General features: G+C 35.6%; 1 protein-coding gene across 1 annotated transcript; it reads left to right on the top strand.

Annotated features, from left to right (window-relative positions):
* Positions 1-1,701: 1,701 nt before the first annotated feature.
* LOC101675050 (UDP-glucuronosyltransferase 2B31) lies at positions 1,702-24,672 on the top strand. Its single transcript, XM_045079832.1, has 6 exons — positions 1,702-2,467; positions 7,337-7,485; positions 9,141-9,272; positions 11,201-11,288; positions 19,737-19,956; positions 23,931-24,672. Exons 1-6 carry the CDS (start codon positions 1,711-1,713, stop codon positions 24,208-24,210), a joined length of 1,626 nt encoding a protein of 541 aa, XP_044935767.1. The 5' UTR covers positions 1,702-1,710; the 3' UTR covers positions 24,211-24,672.
* Positions 24,673-25,240: the final 568 nt, after the last annotated feature.

The raw sequence follows: 25,240 nt of genomic DNA, 5'->3' as shown, positions 1-25,240 counted from the left end.
ACTAATTCAAAAAGAGATATGCACCCTATGTTTACTGTAGCATGATTTGCCATAGCCAGCATATGGAAGCAACCCAAGTGTCCATTAACAAATCAATGGATAAAGAAGATGTATTATATGTAGACAATGCAATATCATTCCAGTGTAAAAAAAATAATGTTAACTTACCATTTGTGATAACATGGACAGACCACAGTCTGTATTAACGCTAAGAGAAGTAAGTCAGAGGGAGAAAGACAAATATCATATGATACCGCTTATACACAGAACCTAAAAAAAAGAAGAAGAAGAAGAACAAAAGCAGAAAGACTCATCAATACAGAGAACTGACGGTTGCTAAAAAAAGGCGGGGGAAAGCCTTGGTGGCTCAGTGGGTTAAAGCCTCTGCCTTCCGCTCAGGTCATGATCCCAGAGTCCTGGGATCAAGCCCCGCATCAGGCTCTCTGCTCAGCAGGGAACCTGCTTCCTCCTCTCTCTGCCTACCTCTCTGCCTGCTTGTGATCTCTGTCAAATAAATAAATAAAATTTAAAAAAAAAAAAAAAAAAAAGAGAGGGAATGCAAAATGGGTAAGGAGAGTAGGAGATACAGGCTTCCAGTTATTAAATGAATGTCAGGAGGATAAAAGGTATAACATAAGGAATATAGTCAAAGTTATTGTTAATAGTTGTGTACTGACAAATGGAATCTACACTTGTGAGAAGAGCATAGCAGGTAGACTTGCTGAGTCACTATGTTGTAGCCTGAGACTAATGTAACATTGTGTGTTAACTATGCTTTAAAAAAAAGTAATAAAAGAAGATTTTTAAAAAGCCCTCACCATACACACACACACACACACACACAAACACACACACACACAAACTCATGAGGTGTTGGATGTGTTAAATAATCCTGTGGTGCAAACTTTTCACAGTATATAAATGAAGCAAGTCAGCATGTTGTACACCTTAAATATGCACAATGTTATATCAATGATATCTCAATAAACTCAGAAAATAAGCTTTTAATATAAGAAATTATGCTAAATAAGGGAGCCAGTCACAAAAGACAATATGATGTATAATTTCATTTGTATGAAATACACAGAACAGACAATAAATATGACAAAAAGTAGATAAAATGTTGACTAGAGCTGGGAGATGCAGAAAATGCAGTTTCATTAGAGGGTAAAAGTTCCCATTTGGGATGCTAAAAGTGTTCTAAAATTGATCATCATGGTGGTTACACAATTCTGTGAATATAATGTAAACCACTGAATTGTACACTTAAAATCTGACACTTGTATAGCATATGAATTACATGTCAACCAAAATTTTTATGAACAAAACAAAACAAAAATCTCTTGAACCATCATATCCATGAAATAATATTCACCTGCAAAATAACTTTAATTCTTCTGTTAATGGGACTGCAGACAGTGACCTCTCACCACTATCACTAGTGTTCTTCCAAAATATATTACAAAAGACAGATAACTTGCACATGTTAGGTCATTGGCTCTTAGTCAGATGATAGAACTTATAAGGATCAAACAGATATTAAACACTTGTGTATACAAATGAAATCATCTGCCTTTGACGTTTTCTTTATGCCATCCAAATAATCTGACTATTCATATAATGTGTTTACTTTGAAATGTAAGAGTTATACTTTAACTTACTGATTGATTTCTCCTTGACTTTATATACAAGCAGTGGGACAAGGAAACAATGATTTGCAAAGAAGCATTGCATTCCACCAGGATGTCTATGAAGTGGATTTCCGTTCTTCTGCTGCTACAGCTCAGTTGTTTCTTCAGCTCTGGGAGTTGTGGAAAGGTGCTGGTGTGGCCCACAGAATACAGCCACTGGATCAATATAAAAACAATCCTCGATGAACTTGTCCAGAGAGGTCACGAAGTGACTGTTCTGACATCTGCAGCTTCCATTGTTATTAATCCAAACATATCATCTGCTATCAAGTATGAGACTTTCCCTACATCCATACTTAAAGATGATTTTAAGGATTTAGTCAGAAAAATGCTCGATATGTGGATATATAACTTGCCAAGAGACACATTTTGGACATATTTTTCACAAATGCAAGAAATTATGTGGAAATTTTCTGACTGTCTTCAAAAGCTCTGTGAAGATGTAGTTTTGAACAGGAAGCTCATGACCAAACTACAAGAATCGAGGTTTGATGTCATTCTTGCAGACACCATTGGACCCTGTGGTGAGCTGCTGGCTGAGCTACTTAGAATACCTTTAGTGTACAGTCTTCGCTTCTCTCCTGGCTATGCATTTGAAAAGCAAAGTGGAGGACTTTCTTTCCCTCCATCCTATGTGCCTGTGATTTTGTCAGAATTAAGTGATCAAATGACATTCATGGAAAGAGTAAAAAACATGATATATGTGCTTTATTTTGACCTTTGGTTCCAAACTTATAATGAGAAGAGTTGGGATCAGTTTTACAGTGAAGTACTAGGTAAGTCATGTTTCTAATTGGTAGCATGAAGTCTTAATTCCTAGTGCACAGGAAGGTGAGTTTGTATTAAGTCAGAGGAATTTGTCTTTTATAAATGAAATGATGAAAGGATAATATAAAATGATCTTCCAGTCTCACAAATATTATGGAAACACTTATATGACAGGACCAGTTCCAACTATGTCATCCATTATTGAGTACATTACACTCCAGGAATTCAATAACCAGAAATTAAAGCACTAAGGATTTCTTGAAGCAATTACATATCTATTCATTGTGTTTGTAATACTTTTAATTTTTTTTACTTTTTTCTGGATAATGTGTTTTAAACTTCCTTTGTTATTTATTAAATACAAGTTGAAAATATTACTTTTGATATGCTTTACTTTTTAGAATAATTTTAAATGACAGCATATGGAGTCAAGATTTCCCAGATAACCCTTGCCCCCATACATGCATAAGGTTCCCCATTATCAGCATCCCCACCGGAGTGGTACATTTGTTACAACTGATGAACCTACATGGACGCATTATTATCGATCCAAAGTCTATAATTTATAGTGGAGTTCGCTTTTGGTGGTGTATATTCTATAGGTTTTAGCAAATTTATAATGATATGTATACACCACTATTATATCAGAGTAGTTTCACTGCCTTAAAAATCCTCTCTGCTGTGCCTATTTCCTACATATCCATTTTACTTTACTTTTCCATTAAAAAAAAAAAAAAGGCATTAGGAGGGTTCCTGGGTGGCTCAGTTGTTTAAGCGTCTGCCTTCGGCTCAGGTCATGATCCCAGGGTCCTCGGATTGAGCCCTGAATTGGGCTCTCTCTCAGCAGGGAGCCTGTTCCTCCCTCTTGCTCTGCCTGCCTCTTCCCCTGCTTCTGCTCTCTTTCTCTGTAAAACAGATAAAATCTTTTTTAAAAAAGACATTAGAAATTTCACTATCTTGATGAAAGCAGAGATGTTAATTGATGAGTCACATTTTTCTCGTACAACTGTCTATAGAGTATTGAAGATATATTTCCACTTGTTTCCCTTTTTTAATTTAAAAAATAATAATATTTTGTCATATTACCTCAAAGATTCCTTCATAACTGGAAGAAATATTGGCTCTATCCCAGACTCAGGTATCTATAATAAGAAGTTTCTAATGATCACAAATTCTTTCACCAGGGCTTATAAATCATGCTTTAAAGGCCTAAAATCTTGTTGAAGGGTACACATACACATTAATAGTTCACATTTTTTGAAAACTATGTTACTCCATTAAAGAAAAAATTAGTCAAAATTAATAGTGCACATATCTATTTCCATACTTGATGAAAATATTTCAGCTGTTATTTGCAAATATTATTTAATAAACAGATATTATTATGCTCCTAATGTGAACTAAGGGCAATGGTGATTACGAGGAATCAAGTCATATTTTCAAAACTTCACAGTTTTTTTGGAAAATCTAGGATCAAGGGAATAGCTTGCTAAATTATAGAAATGAGACTGAGTACTCTAAGGAAGGTGTTTCCATTGCTTAATTGATTGGGGAGCTCAAATAACTGTTTACATTTGCATCTGTTACTTTTGCAGCATTTCAAAGGAAATAAATGCATGTTTAATTTGATAGTGGCTTAGGTTTAATAGTTGTTTATGATTGTGAATGTACTACTGTGATGTTAAAAATGAGACTTACACATTGTCTTTCATATATACATAGGAACAACATTATAAGTATGTAAATATATATTTGCATCATTATAGATGTTTGTATCATATATGTGTTCTATTATTAAACTACAAATACTTTGAAACATTTTTCAATAAATTATTCCAAATTCCCTTCAGAAAATACGCTAGTATATTCACAATGCATTACTCTTATTTCCTCTACCTGTTGCTTGTTGTAGGTTTTTTTTTTACTTATTTATTTAGTTACTTTTATTTTTCTACCAAGTTTTAATATTTTGTATTAACCTATAATGTATTATTTGCCAGAGGGTTACAGGTCTGAATCGTCAGTCTTATACACTTCACAGCACTCTGCATACTATATACCCTCCCCAATGTCCATAACCCAGCCACCCTATCCCTACCTCTCCACCCACCAGCATCCCTCAGTTTGTTTCATGAGATTAAGAGTCTCTTATGGTTTTTCTCCTTCCTGATTCCATTTTGTTTCATTTTTTCCATCACTACCCCTGAAATCCCCACCTTTTCTCTCAAATTCCTCATATCAGAGAGGTCACATGATTATTGTCTTTCTCTGACTGACTTATTTTGCTTAGTATACTACCCCCTAGTTCCATACTGTCATTGCAAATGACAAGATTTCAAGATTTCAATTCTTTTGATGGCTGGATAGTATTCCATTGCATATACATATATATATATATATGTGTGTGTGTGTGTGTGTGTGTGTGTCTGTGTATATATATATACACACACATATATATATGTGTGTGTATATATATATATTTGTGTATGTATACACACACACACACACACATGCATACACCACATCTTCTTTATCCATTTAACTCTCTACAAAAGATTTGATCTTGATAAATTCCCAATAGTTCATTTTCCCCCTTGTTTCCCTTGCCTCTGGTGATATTTCTAGAAAGAAGTTGCTGTGGCTGAGGTCAAAGTGGTTGCTGCTCATGTTCTCCTCAAGGACTTTGATGGATTCCTTTCTCACATTGAGGTCTTTAATCCATTTGCAGTCTATTTTTGTGTGTGGTGTAAGGAAATGACCCATTTTCATTCTTCTGCATGTGGCTGTCCAATTTTCACAACACCATTTATTGGAGAGACTGTCTTTTTTCCATTGGACATTCTTTCCTGCTTTGTTAAAGATTCGTTGACCATAGAAGTTAGGGTCTATTTCTGGGCTCTTTATTTTGTTCCATTGATCTATGCGTCTGTTTTTGGCGTTCTTTTTCAACATTTCTCTGGCTATTTGGAGACTTTTCTGGTTTCATAAAGATTTTATGATTATTCGTTCCATTTCTTTGGGGAAAAATTGATGGTATTTTGATAGGGATTGCATTAAATGTGTAGATTACTTTATGTATCATAGAAATTTTTACAATATTTGTACTTACAATCCATGAGCATGGACGTTTTTCCATTTCTTTGTGTCTTCCTCTATTTCTTTCATAAGTACTTTATAGTTTTCTGAGTACAGGTTCTTTGTCTCTTTGTTTAGGTTTATTCCTAGGTATCTTATGGTTTTGAGTGCAATTGTAAATGGGATTGACTCCTTAATTTCTCTTTCTTCTGTCCTGCTGTTGGTGTAGAGAAATGCAACGGATTTCTGTGCATTGATTTTATATTCTGATATCAAGTTTTAATTTTCATTTTAATTCCGGTATAATTAACAGAGTGTTATATTAGTTTCAGGTGTACAATATAGTTATTCAACAATTCTGTACATCACTCTGTGCCCATCCAAAGTGTCCTCCTTAATCCCTCATCACCTATCGAACCCATCCACTTACCCACAGTGCCTCTAGTAATACAGTTCGTTCTTTATACTGAAGAGTCTATTTCTTTTGTGGCCTCTCTCTCTCTCTCTTTGTCTTTGACTTTTTTGTTTGGATTCTTAAATTCTACATATAAGTAAAATCATATGATATTTGTCTTTCTCTAATTAACTTATTTTACTTAGCATAATAGTCTCTAGCTACATCCATGTCATTGCAAATTGTGAGATTTCATTTTTTTTTAATTTTTTATTTTTTATAAACATATATTTTTATCCCCAGGGGTACCTGGAGATTTCATTTTTTTAAGAATATTTTATTTCTTTATTTGAGGGAGAGAGAGGGAAAAAGAGAGAAAGAGAATCTGAAGTATATTCCACACTGAGCACAGAGCCCCATGTGGGGCTCCATCCCACGACCACTAGATCAGGACCTGAGCCAAAACCAAGAGTTGGATGCTTAACAAAGTGAGCCAGCTGGGTATCCTAAGATCTCATTCTTTTTTTATGGCTGGGTAATATTCATTGTATGAATATACCACTTCTTCTGTAGCCATTCATCAGCTGATGAACACTTAAGCTGCTTCCATAATTTGGCTACTGTAGATAATGCTTCTGTAAACATTGGAGTACATGTATCCCTTCGAATAGGTATTTTTGTATGCTTTGGGTAAATACCTAGTAGTGCAATTACTGAATCATAAGGTACTTCTATTTTTAACTTTTTGAGAAACCTCCACACTTGTTTCTTGTGGCTTTGATTTTAGCCATTCTGAAAGGTGTGAGGTGATATCTCATTGGAGTTTTGATTTGTATTTCCCTGATGAGCGGTATTGAGCATCTTTCCTGTGTCTTTTGGCCAAGTGTATGCCTTCTTTGGAGAAATGTGTGTTCATGTATTCTATCCTTTTTTAAATTGAATTATTTGGTTTTGGGGTATTGAGTTGTATAAGTTCTTTATATATTTTGGACACTAACTCTTTCTTCAGGGTTTTCTATAATATCATGCCATCTGCAAATAGTGAAGTTTTTGCTTCTTCCTTACCAATTTGAATGGATTTTCTTTTTTTGTTGTTGTTGTCTGATTGCAATAGCCATAACATATAGTACTATGTTGAATAAAAGGCATAAGAGTGGACATTCTTGTCTTGTTCCTGACTTTGGGGGGAAAGCTCTCAGTTGTTCCTCATTGAATATGACGTCCACTGTGGGTTTTTCATACAAATCCTTTATTTTGTTGAGGTGTGTTCCCTTTAAACCAACTTTGTTGTGACTTTTTATCATGAATAGATGTGTATCTTTGTCAAATGCTTTTTCTGCATATATGGAAATGATCATATAGTTTTTCCCCTTTCTCTTTCTAATGTGATGTTTGTTTTTCCCTTCAGGAAGACCCACTACATTATCTGAGTTAAGGGGGAAAGCTCAAATATGGCTCATTCGAACCTACTGGGATATTGAATTTCCTCGCCCTCTCCTACCAAATTTTGAGTTTGTTGGAGGACTCCACTGTAAACCTGCCAAACCCCTGCCTAAGGTAAGTGATTCCTGTCTCTTTTGTTTTATTTGCTCTGAAGCATTTAACTAGTATTCTACTTAGAAATATCATTCCTCAACAATGTTTGTGTGTCCCAACAGTATCTACAGTCAAATCCAATGTTCACTTGCTGTCACTCCAACATTTACACTATTCCTCATTTAAGTCCCAAGGCTTGACATCTTAGAGCATTAATGGGTTTGCTTAGCCAATGAGAACACGTGTTTTCTGCTACACACCAAGGCTGGATAAAATCTCAGTAAAGATCATTGTGGGAGGGACGCCTGGGTGGCTCAGTCAGTTAAGCGGCTGCCTTCTGCTCAGGTCATGATCCCAGGGTCTTGGGATAGACTCCTGCTTTGGGCTCCTTGCTCAGCGGGGAGCCTGCTTCTCCCTCTGTCTCTGCCTGACACTCTGCCTGCTTGTGTTGTTTCCACTGACAAACAAATAAATAAAATCTTAAAAAAAAAATCATTGGAGAAACATGGTTCTCAACATAATGAGCATAGAAAAAACTACATTTTGTATATAATAAGGACCACAAATTCTGCATATTTAATAAGGACCAAATTATTTCTACCACTTATACCTGAAAAATATTCAAAGCATGAAATTTCAAAATGATTCTGTTAGTGTGTTAAATGATACTTTATGAAAGAAAGCAATAAGGTAATATGTTTTAAATTGATAATTTACCTTAAGACATAAGAAAAACAAGCATCCCTTACTGAATGATTTTGTGGTCTCTTCAACATCTCGTTGTCCACCTTTTTATTGGTAATAAGATGAAACTAAGATCTTATTTGAGGGTTAACCTAATACCAATTTTGATTGCAAAATGTTTAAGTGTGTATGGTAACTTTCTCAAAGTCTAAATCCTGAGGTAAAACTGGCAAACGTTCTATTCAGCCTAACACAAGTGTCCAGGAACAGATAAATCCATAACTATAAAGTCATAAAACAGAAGAAACGTCTAACACATACTCTAAAGTGGAAAAGCTTCAGGATGTTACAGAAAGTGAAAGGGAGCTATCACAAAAAGAGAGATATGGTATGATTACACTGTTACACGAGATATGCAGATTAGTCAGATTCATAGAAATACAAGGTATAATGATGATTATTAAAGATGGTGAACGAGGGAGTGAGAAATTGTTATGTAATGGACACAGAATTTCAGTTTAGCAAGATGAAAAAGTTCTGGGATTGGTTATCCAGCAATGTAAATATAGACATATTGACTGCATACCCAGGAATAGTTAAAATGGTACTTTTTTGTGTGTATTTCACCACAGCTTAAAGATAAAAACAGACATTACTTTAATAACTCCTGGTACTATTTGGTATAGCTCCTTAGCTGCTTGAAGATTTTTTTTTTTTTTTTGAGATTTGTTTATTTGAAAGAGAGATGGGGAATCGGGGAGGGGAGTCGAGAGAGAAAGAAAGAAGACCAGCAGATGCTCTACGCAGATTCTGCACTGAGTGTAGAGCCAGACTCAGGGCTCAATCACCCAACCCTGAGATCATGACCTGAGATAAAATCAAGAGTCAGATATTTAATTGACTAAGCCATCCAGGCACCCCCATAGAAATTTGTTTAATAGTGTTTGCTATGGTGTTCTCCTTTTGTAATCGAACAAATTTTTTCTTCACAGGAAATGGAAGAGTTTGTCCAGAGCTCTGGAGAAAATGGTATTGTGGTGTTTACACTAGGGTCTATGATCACTAACCTGCCAGAGGAAAAAGCCAATGTGATTGCATCAGCCCTTGCACAGATTCCACAAAAGGTTAGATAAAGTAACTTAATGCTATACAACTACTTAATGAGTCTCTTAAACTGTGTAAAGAGTTTATTTTATTTACCCTTTCCTTCATGACATGGAAACCATGATGACAGCTCCAATTTATCTCAGAGATGAGCAAAATATATGTGGCAGATGGTAAAGTAGTACAGAAGGTGTTTTGACAATAACTATGGCATTAACATTGAGGTCAGAAAGAAAGATATTTGGGAGGAATATATTTAGGCGATACAGTGTAACATTTGCTATTATAATGTATCGTGGGTAGATATAGAAATCACCAAATTCTGTTCTGTCATTCCCTTCTTCTCCTTACAGGATTTCCAAGGGCACTGAAAAACACATAGATGTTCTCTGAAAGGAGTTAAATTTCAACAGTTATGTTAAGCAGGAACTGATAAAAGTCTCAAAACCTTCATGCAGTTTACGCTTGCTGGATAATCCAGGTTTCTTTCTTCCACTAAATTTTTGAGAAAAGCCTACTCAGTATGCTGTTCCGAGAAAGGGTGGCCAAGGCTCACCAAGCTATGTTTTGGCAATAGCCCAGCCTAGATGATTCAGGGAAAGAGAAAAACTGACACAAATGGTGGAGTGGACCCTGTTAAGAGTAAAATAAATGAAAAGGGAGGAGATGAGTCCACCCCTCAAGGTAACCCTGAGCTTAGTAATACGTGGTTTCAAAAGGACTTTAACTTAACAGGATAGTGACTCTTCCTGATTAAAGAAGGAAATGAAATATATTAAGGAGTCAACCAGCAACAAGCCTAGGAAGGGAAAATTCCAAATGCCTCTTTCTACATAAAATATAGTAGTAAATTATTTTCTGATATATAGAAAACACCTGGAGTATTTGGGTGTTTGTGAACTACTTTTTGGTTTACTGATACAGTTTCTCTTTATGCTAATGTTCACTTAATATCTAAAGTTACTTAAACATTTGCATAACAAATATGTGTTAACCAATGTAAACCATCATCCAATTTATGTGGATTCCAAGGGAATTCTGAAATCAATCTATTTTGGTACTGGGAATGGAAATTGCTTGGGTATAGAACTCATATTAATCCATGTTATCAATGTTTTGTAGTGCATCACTGAAGTGTTTGCAACAACATGGATGGAACTAGAGCGTAACAATCGGTTAAATAAAATGTAGCATCATCACAGTTCAGGATGTTTTTCAACAGCTGCACTGTTATTTCTGAAGTTCCAATAGGCTCTTCTTTGTAACCTTTAAAGAATTTCCAAACCAAGAAATAGTATTAATAATCTGGATTCATGTAAAAAACTACCTTTTTCTTGGAGGTAGTGCTTAATAATTAGTAATGTAAAAGAAATTTTATGTACTAAGAGAAGTTATTTATATTAATAAATTACTGGTAAGCAGAAATATTTATTTCGCACAAACAACAGATTGCATACTTAGCTTTTTTGTATATCAAAAGATGTAAAACTCTAATAAAATAACATATGGAACAAGTGGATATACATGAACTCCCTCCTGTAACACTTCAAAAGAAATAAATAGATAATATTACATTGGAAGATGACAGCAATTATAATAGATAAAACAAAACAAATGTGTAGATCTTAGTAATTTCCAAGTTGTTTGCACTAGAATTATAACTATCTAAAAATTTCTTAAATATTTATATTTCTCACTGTTAATCTCATTTGTCTAATCTCTATGTGTGAAACATCATGATTACATTCATACCTGATTGAATATAAAAATAAGTTAAAAATGTGGGTATTTTATTATACATTTTGGTAGTCTCATTTTTAATATTTTTGTCCTTATTTATATCAGTCAGTGAAAGAGGTCTAACTAGATTATCTCTTAATTTCTTAAAATTCTAATACACTATAACTTCAAAGTTTCAACTTATGAAATAAGGAATTTTCTTTAACAGGTTCTATGGAGATTTGCTGGCAAGAAACCAGACAACTTAGGAACAAATACTCGGCTGTATGACTGGATCCCCCAGAATGACCTTCTTGGTAAGAATCTGGAGAACACTAAATTAAAACTAATGCAAACCAAAATGATAAGAGTTCCCAAGAAGCAAATTGATTGAATATTTACTATTGAAAAGTCCAAAAACAAAACTTATCTTCCTTACATTTATTTTGCAGTGCTGGGGGGAGAAAGATCAGATACGGCATGTTATTATACACAGTCACATTCCTTATGGCCAGAATCAAAGTATCTTTATTTCAGGTGTAGTTACTTCTCAAGGGTAATTCAGTTTTTAATTTTTAATTTAAATTCAAATAGCCAGCATAGAGTACATCATTAGTTTCAGTTGTACTTTTCAATAATTTATCAATTGCATATAACACCCAGTGCTCATCACTTCAAGTGCCCTCCTTAATGTCCATCATCCAGTTACCCCATCCCCCATCCACCTATCCTCCAGCAACCCTTAGTATGCTCCTATAGGGAGACAAACCATAGGTTTGTCTCCCTGTATTTCTTTCCATTCTGTTATCCCTCCTTCTCCTATGATCCTCTGTGCTGTTTCTTATATTCCACATATGGGTGAAAGCATAAGATTATTGTCTTTCTCTGATTGATTTGTTTCATTCATTATAATACCCTCTGGCTCCATCCCTATCAATGTAAATGGTAAGTATTCAATCTTTCTGATGGCTAATGTTCAATTGCATAAATATACCACATTATCTTTATCCACTCATCTGTCCTTGGATATCTCAGCTCTTTCTACAGGTTGGCTATTGTGGACATTGCTGCTATAAACACTGGGGGTTATAGCAGTGCTCCCTTAGATCAACACATTTGTATCTTTGAGGTAAATACCCAGAAGTGCAATTCCTGTGTCATAAGGTAGCTCTGTTTTTAACATCTTGAGGAACCTCCATAATATTTTCCAGAGTGGCAGCAACAGCTTGCTTTCCCACCAACAGTGTAAGAGGGTTCCCCTTTCTCCACATCCTCACCAACATTTGTTGTCTCCTGTCTTGTTAATTTTAGCTATTCTGAGTGGTGTAAGGTGGTATCTCACTATGGTTTTGATTTGTATTTCCCTGATGCCAAGGGATGTTGAGCAGTTTTTCATGTGCCTGTTTGCCAATTTTATGCCTTCTTTGAGAAATGTCTTTTCAGGTCCTCTGCCCATTTACTGAGTGGATTATTTGGTTTTTTTGTTTTTTGGGTTTGTTTTTTTTTTTTTTTTTGGTATTGATGTAGTTCTTTATAGATCTTGTATATCAGCCCTTTATCTAATATGTCATTTGCAAATATCTTCTCCCATTCTGTAGGTTGCCTCTTTCCTCTGCTGTGCAGGAACGTATTATCTTGGTGATGTCCCAACAGTTCATTTTTGCTTTGTTCCCTTTGCCAATGGAGACATGTGAGCAAGAAGGTGCTGTGGCTGAGGTTGAAGAAGTTGCGACCTGTGTTCTCTAGAATTTGGGTAGATTCCTGTCTCACAGTTAGGCCTTTCATCCATTTTGAGTTTATCTTGTGCATGGTGTAAGAAATAGTCCAGTTTCATTCTTCTACATGTGGCTGTCCAATTTTCCTAGCACAATCGATTGAAGAGACTGTCCTTTTTTCATTGCATATTCTTTCCTGCTTTGTCAAAGATTAGTGGGCCATAAAGTTGAGGGTTCATTTTTGGGTTCTCTCCTCTTTTCCATTGGTCTAAATATCTGTTTTTGTGCCAATACCACACTATCTTGATGATTACAGTTTTGTAATAGAGCTTAAAGTCCAGAATTGTGATGCCACCAATTTTGGTTTTCTTTTTCAACATTCCTTTCTTCAACCTTCCTTTCAACAATCCTTTCTCAACATTTCTTTTTCAACATTTGGGATCTTTTCTGGAGCCCTTCAAATTTTAGGATTATCTGTACCAGCTCTTTGAAAAATTTTGATGGTATTTTGATTGGGATTACACTGATGTGTAGATTGTTCTGGGTACCATAGAATTTTTAACAATATTTATTCTTCCAATCCATGAGCATGGAATATTTTTTTTTCATTTCTTTGTGTCCTCCCAAAATTCTTTCAAAAGTCTTCTGTAATTTTTAGAGTACAGACCCTTTACCTCTTTGGTTAGGTTTATTTTCAAAGTATCTTATGGTTTTGGGCGCAGTTTTTTTTTTTTTTTTTTGTAGATTTGTTATTTTTTTTTAATTTTTAATTTTTTATAAACATATATTTTTATCCCCAGGGGTACAGGTCTGTGAATCACCAGGTTTACACACTTCACAGCACTCACCAAAGCACATACCCTCCCCAATGTCCATAATCCCACCCCCTTCTCCCAACCCCCCTCCGCCCAGCAACCTTCAGTTTGTTTTGTGAGATTAAGAGTCACTTATGGTTTGTCTCCCTCCCAATTCCATCTTGTTTCATTGATTCTTCTTCTACCCACTTAATCCCCCATGTTGCATCACCACTTCCTCATAGAAATGCAACTGATCTCCTTACATTGATTTTATTTCCTGCCATGTGGCTGAATTCCTGTATCAGTTCTAGCAATTTGGGGGTAGAGTGTTTGGGGTTTTCCACATAAGGTATCATGTCATCAGCGAAGAGTGAGAGTCTCACTTCCTCTTTGCCAATTTGAATGCATTTTTTTTTCCTTTTGTTGTCTGACTGCTGAGGCTAGGACTTCCGGTACTATGTTGAACAAAAATGGTGGGAGTGGGCATCCCTGTCATATTCCTGACCTTAGAGGAAAAGCTCTGTTTTCCCCCCATTGAGAATGATATTTGCTGTGGGCTTTTCATAGATGGCTTTTATGATATTGAGATAGGTTTCCTCTAGCCGACACTCTGGAGAGTTTTAATCAAGAACTATACTGTGTTTTGTCGAATGCTTTTCTGCATCAATAGAGAAGGACATATATGGTTCTTGCCCTTTCTTTTATTAATGTGATGTATTACATTGATTATTTTGTGAGTGCAAAACCACCCTTGCAGCCCGGGAATAAATCTCACTTTGTTGTGGTGAATAATCATTTTAATGCACTGTTGGATCTTATTGGCTACTATCTTGGTGGGATATTTTGCATCCATGTTCATCAGGTGTATTGCTCCTTTTTGGTGGGGCCTTTCGTTTGGAGATCAAGGTAACACTGGCCTCATAAAATGAGTTCAGAAGTTTTCCTTCCATTTCTATTTTTTGAAACAGCTTCAGAAGAATAGGTATTATTTCTCCTTTTTTTTTTTTTACTTGTTTTTTTTTTTTCCTGTTCAATTCTTTATTTTATTTTATTTTATTTTATAAACATATATTTTTATCCCCAGGGGTACAGGTCTGTGAATCACCAGGTTTACACACTTCACAGCACTCACCAAAGCACATACCCTCCCCAATGTCCATTCCCACCCCCTTCTCCCAAGCCCCCTCCCCCCGGCAACCCTCAGTTTGTTTTGTGAGATTAAGAGTCACTTATGGTTTGTCTCCCTCCCAATCCCATCTTGTTTCATTTATTCTTCTCCTACCCACTTAAGCCCCCATGTTGCATCACCACTTCCTCATATCAGGGAGATCATATGATAGTTGTCTTTCTCTGCTTGACTTATTTCGCTAAGCATGATACGCTCTAGTTCCATCCATGTTGTCGCAAATGGCAAAGAAGACATCCAGATGGCCAACAGACACATGAAAAAGTGCTCCATATCACTCAGCATCAGGGAAATACAAATCAAAACCACAATAAGATATCACCTCACACCAGTCAGAATGGCTAAAATAAAAAAGTCAAGAAATGACAGATGCTGGGGAGGATGCGGAGAAAGGGGAACCCTCCTACACTGTTGGTGGTATTATTTCTCCTTAAACGTTTGGTAGAACTCCTGTGGGAAGCCGTCGGCTCTCGTCTCTTGTTGGTTGGGAGATTTCTTCTTATTATTTTAGTTTCCTTCCTGGTTATCAGTGTGTTCACATTTTCTATTTCTTCTTGTTTCAGTTTTAGTAGGTTATACATTTCCAGAAATGCAGCCATTTCTTCAAGATTGCCTAATTTGTTGGCATATAGTTGCTCATAACATGTACTTAAAATTATTTTTATTTCCTTGATGTTGAGCATGATCTCTCCTCTTTCATTCATTATTTTATTAATTTGGGTCCTTTCTCTTTCTTTTTGATAATGTGGGTAGGGATTTTGATGTAATTAACTCTTTGAAAGAACCAGCTTCTAATTTCATTGATCTGCTCTACTCTTTTGGTTTCTATTTCATTGATTTGTGCACTAATCGTTATTATTTTTTTCTTCTGCTTGGTGTAATCTTTATTTGCTGTTCTTCCTCCAACTTCTAGAGTTTTAAAGTTAGTTTGTGTACTTGAGACTTTTCTAATTTTTTTTTAAAAAAGGCTTGCATTGCCATGTACTACCCTCTTAGGACTGCCTTTGCCACATTCGAAAGGTTTTGAACAGTTGTGTTTTTATTCTCATTGGTTTCCATGCAACTTTATAATTCTTCTTTAATATCCTGGTCAACCGTTCATTCTTTAGTAGACTTCTCTTTTCCTTCAAATGTTTGAGTTCCTTCCAAACATCCTCTTGTAATTGAAATCAAGTTCAAAGCATCATGCCCTGAAAATATGCCAGGGATAATCCCAATCTTCTGATATGGGTTGAAAAACAATTTGTGACCCTGTATGTGATTTATTCTGGAGAATGTTCCATGTGCACTTGAGAAGAATGTGTATCCTGTTGCTTTAGATGGAATGCTCTATATATCTGTGAAGTCCATCTCATCCACTGTGTCATCCAAAGCCCTTGTTTCCTTGTTGATCTTCAGTTAGATGTCCATTACAGTGAGTGGAAAATTGAAATTCCCTATATTGTATTACTATCAAGGTGTTACTTTAATTTGATTATTAATATACATATATAAATCACTGCTCCCAAGTTAAAAACATACATATTTATAATTTTTCGATCTTCTTCTTGGAAAGACCCTTTACTTATGATATACTGTTTCTCCTCATCCCTTTCTACAGACTTTGGTTTAAAATCTGATTTTTCTGATTCTCTGTGCCACCCCAGCTTTCTTTTGATGCCCATTAGCATGAAAAATGGTTTTCCACCCCCTCACTTTCAATCTGGAGGTGTCTTTGAGTCTAAAATGTGTCTCTTACAGACAGCATATCGATGCACCTTGCTTTAATGTAATCTGATACCCTGTGTCTTTCCGTTAGTCCATTTAGCCCATTTACATTCAGAGTAACTATTGAAAGATATGACTTTAGTGCTATTGTACTAACTGTAAAGTCACTGATTCTGTAGATTGTCTCTGTTGTTTCTGGTCTATGTTACTTTTGGACACTCTCTTCACTTAAAGGATCACCTTTAATACTACTTTTAGAACTGGTTTAGTGATGAGAAATTCTTTGAGTTTCTGTTTGTCCTGGAAACCTTTGCTCTCTCCTATTTTGAATGACAGGCTTGCTGGATAAAATATTCTTGGATTCCTATTTTTCTTATTTAGCACTCTAAATATATCATGCCAGTCTTTTCTGGCTTGCCAGGTCTCTTGGATAGGTATCTGCAAGTCTAATGTCTCTACTTTTGTAGGTTATGGACCTCTTGTCCCAAGCTGCTTTCAGGATTTTCTTTTTGTCTCTGAGATTTGCAAGTTTCATTGTTATGTGTCAAGGTGTTGATCTATTTTTATTGATTTCAGGGTGATTCTCTGTGCCTCATTGACTTGAATGCCTGTTTCCTTCCTCAGATTAGGGAAATTATCAGCCATGATTTGCTCAAATATGCCTCATGGACCTTTCTTCCTCTTCCTCTCAGACCCCAAAAAACTCTAATATTATTTTATTTATGGGATCACTCATTTATCAAGTCCCCCCCTTACCCTCTGATTTGATTAGTTGTTTTTCTTGCTTTTTTTCTGGCTTCCTTCCTTCCTTTGCATTATCTTTTCTTCTGTGTCACTGACTCTCTCTTTTGTGTCATTTACCTTACCTGTAAGAGCATCCATTTTAGATAGCAGTTAAAGTATTCTTAGTTTAAACCTGATTAGATTTTATTTCTGCATTAAGAGATTCTCTAGTGAGTTTTCTACTTTTTTCAAGCACACTTGGTAACTTTATAATCATTATCCTAATTTCCAGCTCTGGCATTTTACTTATATCCATATTGCTTATATCTATGGTGGAGAGTATCACCTATAGTTCTTTCTTTTGTTGTGATTTCCTCCTTCTAGTCATTTTACCCAGAGAAGAATGGAGGAAAGAGACAACAAAATAAAAAATATCAACCACGATTGAAATGAAACACACACTAGACAAATCCAAACAGGTCAGAAACTAAAAAAGAAAAAAAAAAAAAGGTGGTTAGAGAGATTATAATCTCCCAGGTGGACAAAACATAGTGATCCACTGGGTTCTGGGTGTATTTTGGTCTATTACAAGACACTAAATCCCAAAACTGTAAAGAAAGCAAAACTTATATAAACAAAAATAAAATTGCAACAGTGAAAGGAAGCTAAAAATGAAGAATAAATCTATAAAATGTAAATGTAAATGTAAATGTAAATCTATAAAATGTAAATCTATAAAATGAAAGTTAAAAAATACTTAAAAACAAAGAATTAATAAAATCAGAAACCAGTTGTGGTGCCTGGGTGGCTCAGCCACTTAAGCTATTGCCATTGGCTCAGCTCATGATCTCCAGGTTTTGGGATTGAGCCCTTCATCTGGTTCCCTCCTCAGCAAGGAAACTACTCTCTCTCTTTCCCTCTGTGATTCCCCCTTGCTCATTCTCTCTCTCACACACGTATAAACAATATGTTTAAAAAAATAATAACATAAGAAACCAGTTGAAAAAGATAAAAAGAATAAAAAGAATAAGAGATTTTAACCTGAAAGTTAAATGACTCTTGAGAATAAACTGAATTCTATATACTATTTTCTCCCAGTTCTGGAGTTTTAAAGACCTCTGTGCTCCAAAAATTGTGTGTTCCCTGTTGTTTCTGCTGGTCTTCTAGGAGAACCAGCTGCACTGATTCTCAGATGTCTTTGCCTGGGCAGATTTGCACAACAACTTGCCAGGGTCTGGGCTCAGTGTAAGCTTTCTGATTGCTCTATGTGACTTTTATTCACTGAAGACCCTCTGTGCCTCTTTGGAGGATGAAAATAAAAATGGATGCATGCCAGTCTCCAGCCCTGTTGCTAAAAGATCAGAGCCCCTTCTATTCAGCAAGTCTTCAGGGATAAGCAGTTTTCAGTTCTGTGTGTGCCAAACTGCACACACAGAACCACACTGATCCTCCCAGGGAAAAGTGGAGGGTCACCACATTTCTGCCCTTTGGAGGTCCCCCACATAGAAAATGGTCACCTGATCATGGTGCAGTTTGCAGTTTATGGCAAACTGAGCTGAGAGGCCCCTCCCTGTCTCACTGAACATAACTGGTTTCTCTTCTCTAATGGATTGGGAATTCTGCAGCTCAGGCACCTCTGTTCTTTCTGTGACCCCAGGAATCCTGAGACCACACTGACCCACCTAGGATTCTGCCCCACTTTGCCACCTGAGCACCTTTTAGGAAGGGACATCTCTCCCTGGAACATACTTCTGAAGAGTCTGAATTTGCCCTTCATGGCTAAATCACTTTCTGGTAGCCAGCTTATGGATGCTCCCTCCCCCTACCATCTATCTTCCGAATATACCCTCAGATTCATTGTTCTGCACCTCCCACCTTGCAAAAAGTGCCCACTTTTCATTTGTAGAACTTCAGCAAATCTGTTTTTACATCTAAAGTTGAATTCATAGGTGGTCAGAATGGTTTGATAGTTATCTGGCTAAATTCAGGGACAAGATGAAATGAGGTCCCTTACTCTTCCACAATCTTGCCTCTCCCAATAAATTTTTAATAACTAAATGGATCATCACTTCGTCTCCTGATTCTCCCACTTTATTCCTATCATTTCTCATTCTGCATGGCTATTTAGTGCTAGTGAAAAATTATTCCCAGTGACTCTACACTTTCTCCAGGAAAACACCATAATCTTTTTCATGAAGTCATAATACATTTCATGATAAAGTGCAGTCTTTCTTTCCCCTGACTTGAACCACCACTATCATACTTCCTTTTGCCTTGACACTCTACATGTTAGTTTCAGTGACTTTACTGTTTAAGAGACTATGTTCTATGTTTTAACATGCACCTCCTTTTCTTTTCTTTTATTTCTTTTTTTTTTTTTTGCAAATGCTCTTCTTTATCCAGAATTTTCCCTTTCAATCTGTCTGTTCAGCCATCTTATAACCATTTTTCAAGTTACAACTGCCACACCAATTTTAATTTACTTCTCCAGCATACTTTTGCTCTTCTTACTCTGGCATCTAAAAGACATTTTAATGCTATTTCATATTTATTATACTATGTGCCTTATGTTGCTAAATTCTCTTTTTTTTCCTAAGAATTATAATTACTAATGTGCTGAGATTCATCCAATCCTAGGTCACCCAAAAACCAAAGCCTTTGTAACTCATGGTGGAACCAATGGCATCTATGAGGCGATCCACCATGGGATTCCAATGGTGGGCATTCCCTTGTTTGCGGATCAACCTGATAACCTTGCTCACATGAAGGCCAAGGGAGCAGCTGTCAGTCTGGATTTCCACACACTGTCTAGTACAGATTTGCTCAATGCATTGAGGATGGTCATTAATAACCCTTCGTGAGTATTATGTTTTTTTTCATTAATAGTATTTAGAGATAGGTTCTTCTATCAATGATGACTATGCATTTCATCCTGTATTTAAGAAGCTAATTTTGAAATATTAATATGTATAACTGATCTTAAACTTACCTTTATTTTCAACCAGACATTTTTTGCAAATTTGCTTTTTAACCTCATTGATTTAATGGGCTGCAACAATTTTCTATATGAGCAAATGCAAAAGTTGTATATGGAATTGTAAGGACACAGTTTTAAAAATATGATAGAATTCCTAGAATGAAAGAATGAAGAATTTGCAGATATGTAAAATAACTTTTAATTCAGCAACAAAAATTTCCAAAACTATAAATCTTTTTGCCCAAGAATTAATTTTCATTTTTATTTTAATATATTTTATAATATGTGATTTATGTACCATAATATTTAAGGTACAAAAAATCAAACATATGTAGTATGTTACAGAATTATGAAGCCATGACTATAATCTAAGTTTGGGACATTTTCATTAACCCAAAAAGGAATTGCATATGACTTAGAAGTCATTTCCCATTCCTCTTGCCTTAAGTAAACAATCTCCTTTCTGGCTCTTCTAATTGCTGTATTCTGTATATTTCATACAAATGGAATCATACAATTTATGGCCTTTTGTACCTGGCTTCTTTCACTTGGCATATTTTCAAGTTTCACTGATGTGGTAGTTTTGCATTGCTGAATAATATCCTATGGTATGGATATATTACAATCTATTTTTCATTCATCAGTTCATGAACATTTTGATTATTTCCACATTTAGGAATTATAAAGATTACAACATATGTTATTATGTGAACAAATTTTTTCACTTCTTTTGGAAATGAAAGGAAATTTTTGGAAATTATAGGAGTAGAATTGCTGGTCATATGTTAACTCTGTGAAGAACTGCGAAATGATATCTAAATGAGATGCACCATTTTACATTTCCAACAGTTGAGTATGGGAGATTCAAGTTCTTTACATCATTACCAATACTTGTTATCATTTTTTTTTTAAGATTTATTTATTTATTTATTTTAGAGATCACAAGTAGGCAGAGAGACAGGCAGAGAGAGATGAGGAAGCAGGCTCACCACTGAGCAGGGAGCCTGATTCAGGGCTCAAGCCCAGGACCCTGAGATCATGAACTGAGCTGAAGGCAGAGGCTTAACCCACTGAGCCACCCAGGTGCCTCTATCATCTGTTTTATTATAGACATCCCAGTGGTTGTGAAGTGCTCTCTCCTTGTGCTCTTGATTAGCATTTCCCTTAGAGCCTAAGTTATTAAGCATCTTTTCATATGTCAGTTGCCATCCATTTATCCTCTTTAGAGAAATGTCTATTCCAGTTCTTTGATAATTTTTAAATTTGATGATTTGTCTCACCTTATTAAAGAACTTCTTATGTGTTATGAAAATAACACATTATCAGATAGATGATTTGATAATGTTTTCTTCCATTCTGGTTGACTTGATTTTTCACTTTCTTGATTGTGTCCTTTGAAGAGAAAACTTTTTAAAGATGATAAGACAAATAAAGAAATTTTCTATATTACACAGGAAAATAATGTGTGGGAATTTGTAGTGCCTAGCACAGTAACCACGAATTTGGTATTTGTTACTACTATCAGTATTAATATTATATTAGGAGGGTATCATCTAAAGAATTAGCGAAAAATGTGTTATCAAGAAGAAAATGGTAGAATAATGAACTAATAAAATACTTTAAATAAATAAGAAAGAAAAAGAAATATATGGCAGTTTGGAGAAATAGAACAGAAAATCGAGAATGAGACAGTAGGTAAAAATATAAATATGCCAGCACTTACATTAAACTTAAACAGATTACATAATTTAAAGACAAATGTTTTCAGAATGCATTTTAAAAACTATATACTGTTTATAAGACATGTTCACACAGAAATATAGGAGAGGATTTTAAGTACAAAGTTAGAAAATGATCTATTTTAGCAGTAACCATTTAGAAAGATGTTGTGCCTATGCGACGATCAGACACAGTACTCCAGAATGACTAACAAAAATAAAGATACATATTTCATAACGATACATAGACTGATCTGTCAAAACAACAAAACAAATTAGTACCCGGTGACACCTACTATGAAAATATCAAAATGCAGCACATGTAGACAAAAGAAAAAACAAATACACAACTCTATAGTCATAATATTGAGTTTTCAAACATCTTTCTAATAACATAGAAAAAGAAGACAAAAAAAGAAAGAAAGAAGAAAGGAGGAAAGGAAGGATGGATGGATGGAGATGATAATGGAATGACTAAATTCCTAAATGATTTCAAGGATTCAATTTGAAATAAAACTATCTGACATACATATACATCATCAAATATAACACAACAGAGAATACATATATGTCAAGGATGGAATAGATACTGGAATTAACCATATGCTGGGCTATATACCAAGAGTAAATTTGGAAAATCTAAATCATCAACAGTATACTGTCCAGCCTTACTGGAAGTCACTTAGAAATTGTCAAAAAGAAAGATAATGGAAACATCTCTAAATTTTGGAAATTAAGCAATATACTTCTACATAATTCAGTCAATAAAGAAATCACAACCCTAAATAACCTTCTTCTGAGCAATTCCACTTTCACATTATATAGAAACACAACTGTATGAACATGTAAATCTAAAGAAATACACAAGATTTTTATGAAAGCTTTAGTAATAAAGACTAAAAAATTGTTAACACAAGTGTCCATTGATCATTAAATGAAGAAATACTCTGCGGTAGTGCCAAGCAATGGAATATTATACAGTAATAGAATTAACCGACAACTATTAGACAAAAGACAAAAGGAAATGAGTATTATCTTGTTATTCTGATCCATAAATAATAAAAGCTAATCTATGATGACTAAAAAAGTCAGAGAAGATGGGATCCTCCTGGATAGTGTGTGATACCCCATATCAATATCTTAATGGTAGGTATGTTATTATATCTACTTCACAATAATATTCTAGCTAATTTTGAATTTATGAGCTATTCAGTTAAGTCTATGTGCATTTTTCTTATGTTATATATTTAAATATTATTATGGAAAATATATTTTAAAATTCTAGGTTTCAAAGAGTAGCACACACACACGCATGCACACACACACATCCCAAATGTCTAAGGGTGCTTGATAGTGTGGCCCAGAAAAGCCTGAGATGGAACACAGAGCTGGTCATCTATCAAGATGTAGAAGCAGCTTTGGAGTGTTGCAGGAAAGAGTATCCAGCAGAGAGACAGAGGGGACAGAAAGTGCAAAGGTGCTTAAGTGAGGACATGTTTGGCAACTTTAGTGAACTCCTAGCAGGCCTTTATGCCTGCAACAGAGTGTACATGGGACAAAGTGACAGGAGGAGAGGTTGCCAGGGGGCTGTATCTGTAAGATCCTATAGTCCAAAACCCATAGCTGGATTTTATTTTAAAGGTAATGAGAAGCGAGATGGAAATTTTGAGCAGGGGAGTGCCATGATCTGATATCGGTTTCAAAAATCAGACTGGCTACATGATGGAAAATAAAGAGTAGAGGGTAGAAGAGTGGAGACAGAGACCAGTGAGGTGGCATTTTATTTACCATGACACAATTCCCTTTGCTGCTTCATGAGGTCATTCAACAAGGGCATTCCCACCATCTCATTTACAGCTGTTACAAGGGCCTATAGCATTTCCTCTGTTAGAAAAGATCAAACTATCCTCACTGCACTTCCATTTTCACTTCTCAGAATAGTTGGGGATGGGAAAATTCCAATTTAAATGCCAAATCTCCAGTGCGGATCCAAATAAAAAAACATACTGCTTCTGTAACTCTATGACATATATTTTGAAGCATTTGTATGGCCCTTTTCAAAAACCTTTCATGGGAATTATACGATTAGGCAAATGAGCTTCCTTTCAATGTCGGTATCTTTATGTTTCTGTTTAGATACAAAGAGAACGCTATGAGATTATCAAGGATTCACCACGACCAGCCTATAAAGCCCTTGGATCGAGCCGTCTTCTGGATAGAGTTTGTCATGCGCCACAAAGGAGCCAAACACCTGAGGCCGGCCTCCCATGACCTCACCTGGTTCCAGTACCACTCTCTGGATGTGATTGGGTTCCTGCTGGCCTGTGTGGCAGCTGCTATATTTGTCACCACACAGTGTTGTCTGTTCTGTTACCGGAAGTTTGCAAAAACAGGGAAGAAGGAAAAAAAGGAGTAGTTACATCAGGGGCCTCAAGCTGGTATGCCTCACAAATGGGACGCATCCAGTTTATTCCAGCAGGAAGCTGTGATAGAAGGTTTCTTCCTCCTGTGACAAATGACTTTTCACCACTTAGCTTCTCAGATCAAAATCTGCTTTCAAGGGATTTAAAGCCTATTTAGGAGTTAGAAATGTCATGCCAAAAGGAAAACTGGAAAAAAATAAATAAAAGAAAAATAAAACTGTATGGGTATTTATTGAAACTTATTATTCTAAATCAAAAGTCATCTCCCTCCAAAAGTTATTGATCTTAACTGTGTTTCAAACATTGTGTATGGACATAAGAACATTATGAAAGCTATGCAGAATATCTTTATTATCGTAAAATACTCAGAATATGTTAACTTAATTTGGGGCTAGAATATGGTAGTTTTGTCCTTTGCTAGAGAAACGGCAGGTAATTAAAACTGTGTAAAATGATTTATTTGTCCATTTCATTTTGGGAGACCACTGATTCTCCACAGTAAGATCCAGCCTCAGTGTCACTCCTTACCTAAGAACAGGGCAAATTCTTGAGTTACATCCAGCTTGTCACTTTCCAGCAGAACATATGTGAATTTAGAAATCTACCACCTACAATTTTCCTATTATAAAACTGAGCTTCTCAACTGGTTACGCTTCTGACTCTTGGTTTCAGCAAAGGTTAGGATCTCAAGGCGGTGAGATCAAGAGATCAAGCCCCAGAGTTGGGCTCTGGGCTCAGAAAATAGTCTGCTGAAGGTTATCTCCCTTAGCTTCTCACTCCCCCTGCTCTGGGGAACTATCTCTCCAAAATAAAAAAGAATCTTTAAAAACAAAACAAAACAAAACAAACTGAGCTATTTATGACAGACTTCATTTCATTAACCTATTCTCTTTACCTCAGAGTCCTTTAAAAAGATTTACTTGGTGGCTTCCACGATCATTCTACCCTTTGATAATGGCAGTAAAGTCTCACTTGTAGATTGGATAATATAGGACACACTCCCTAAGGAACTTACTGAACTTT

This window comes from Mustela putorius, unplaced genomic scaffold (assembly GCF_011764305.1).
Source record: "Mustela putorius furo isolate JIRA1106 unplaced genomic scaffold, ASM1176430v1.1 tig00000430_pilon_pilon_pilon, whole genome shotgun sequence".
NCBI lineage: Eukaryota > Metazoa > Chordata > Mammalia > Carnivora > Mustelidae > Mustela > Mustela putorius.
Note: the sequence above shows the minus strand (reverse complement) of the source record. Positions and strands in the feature narration are given on the sequence as shown.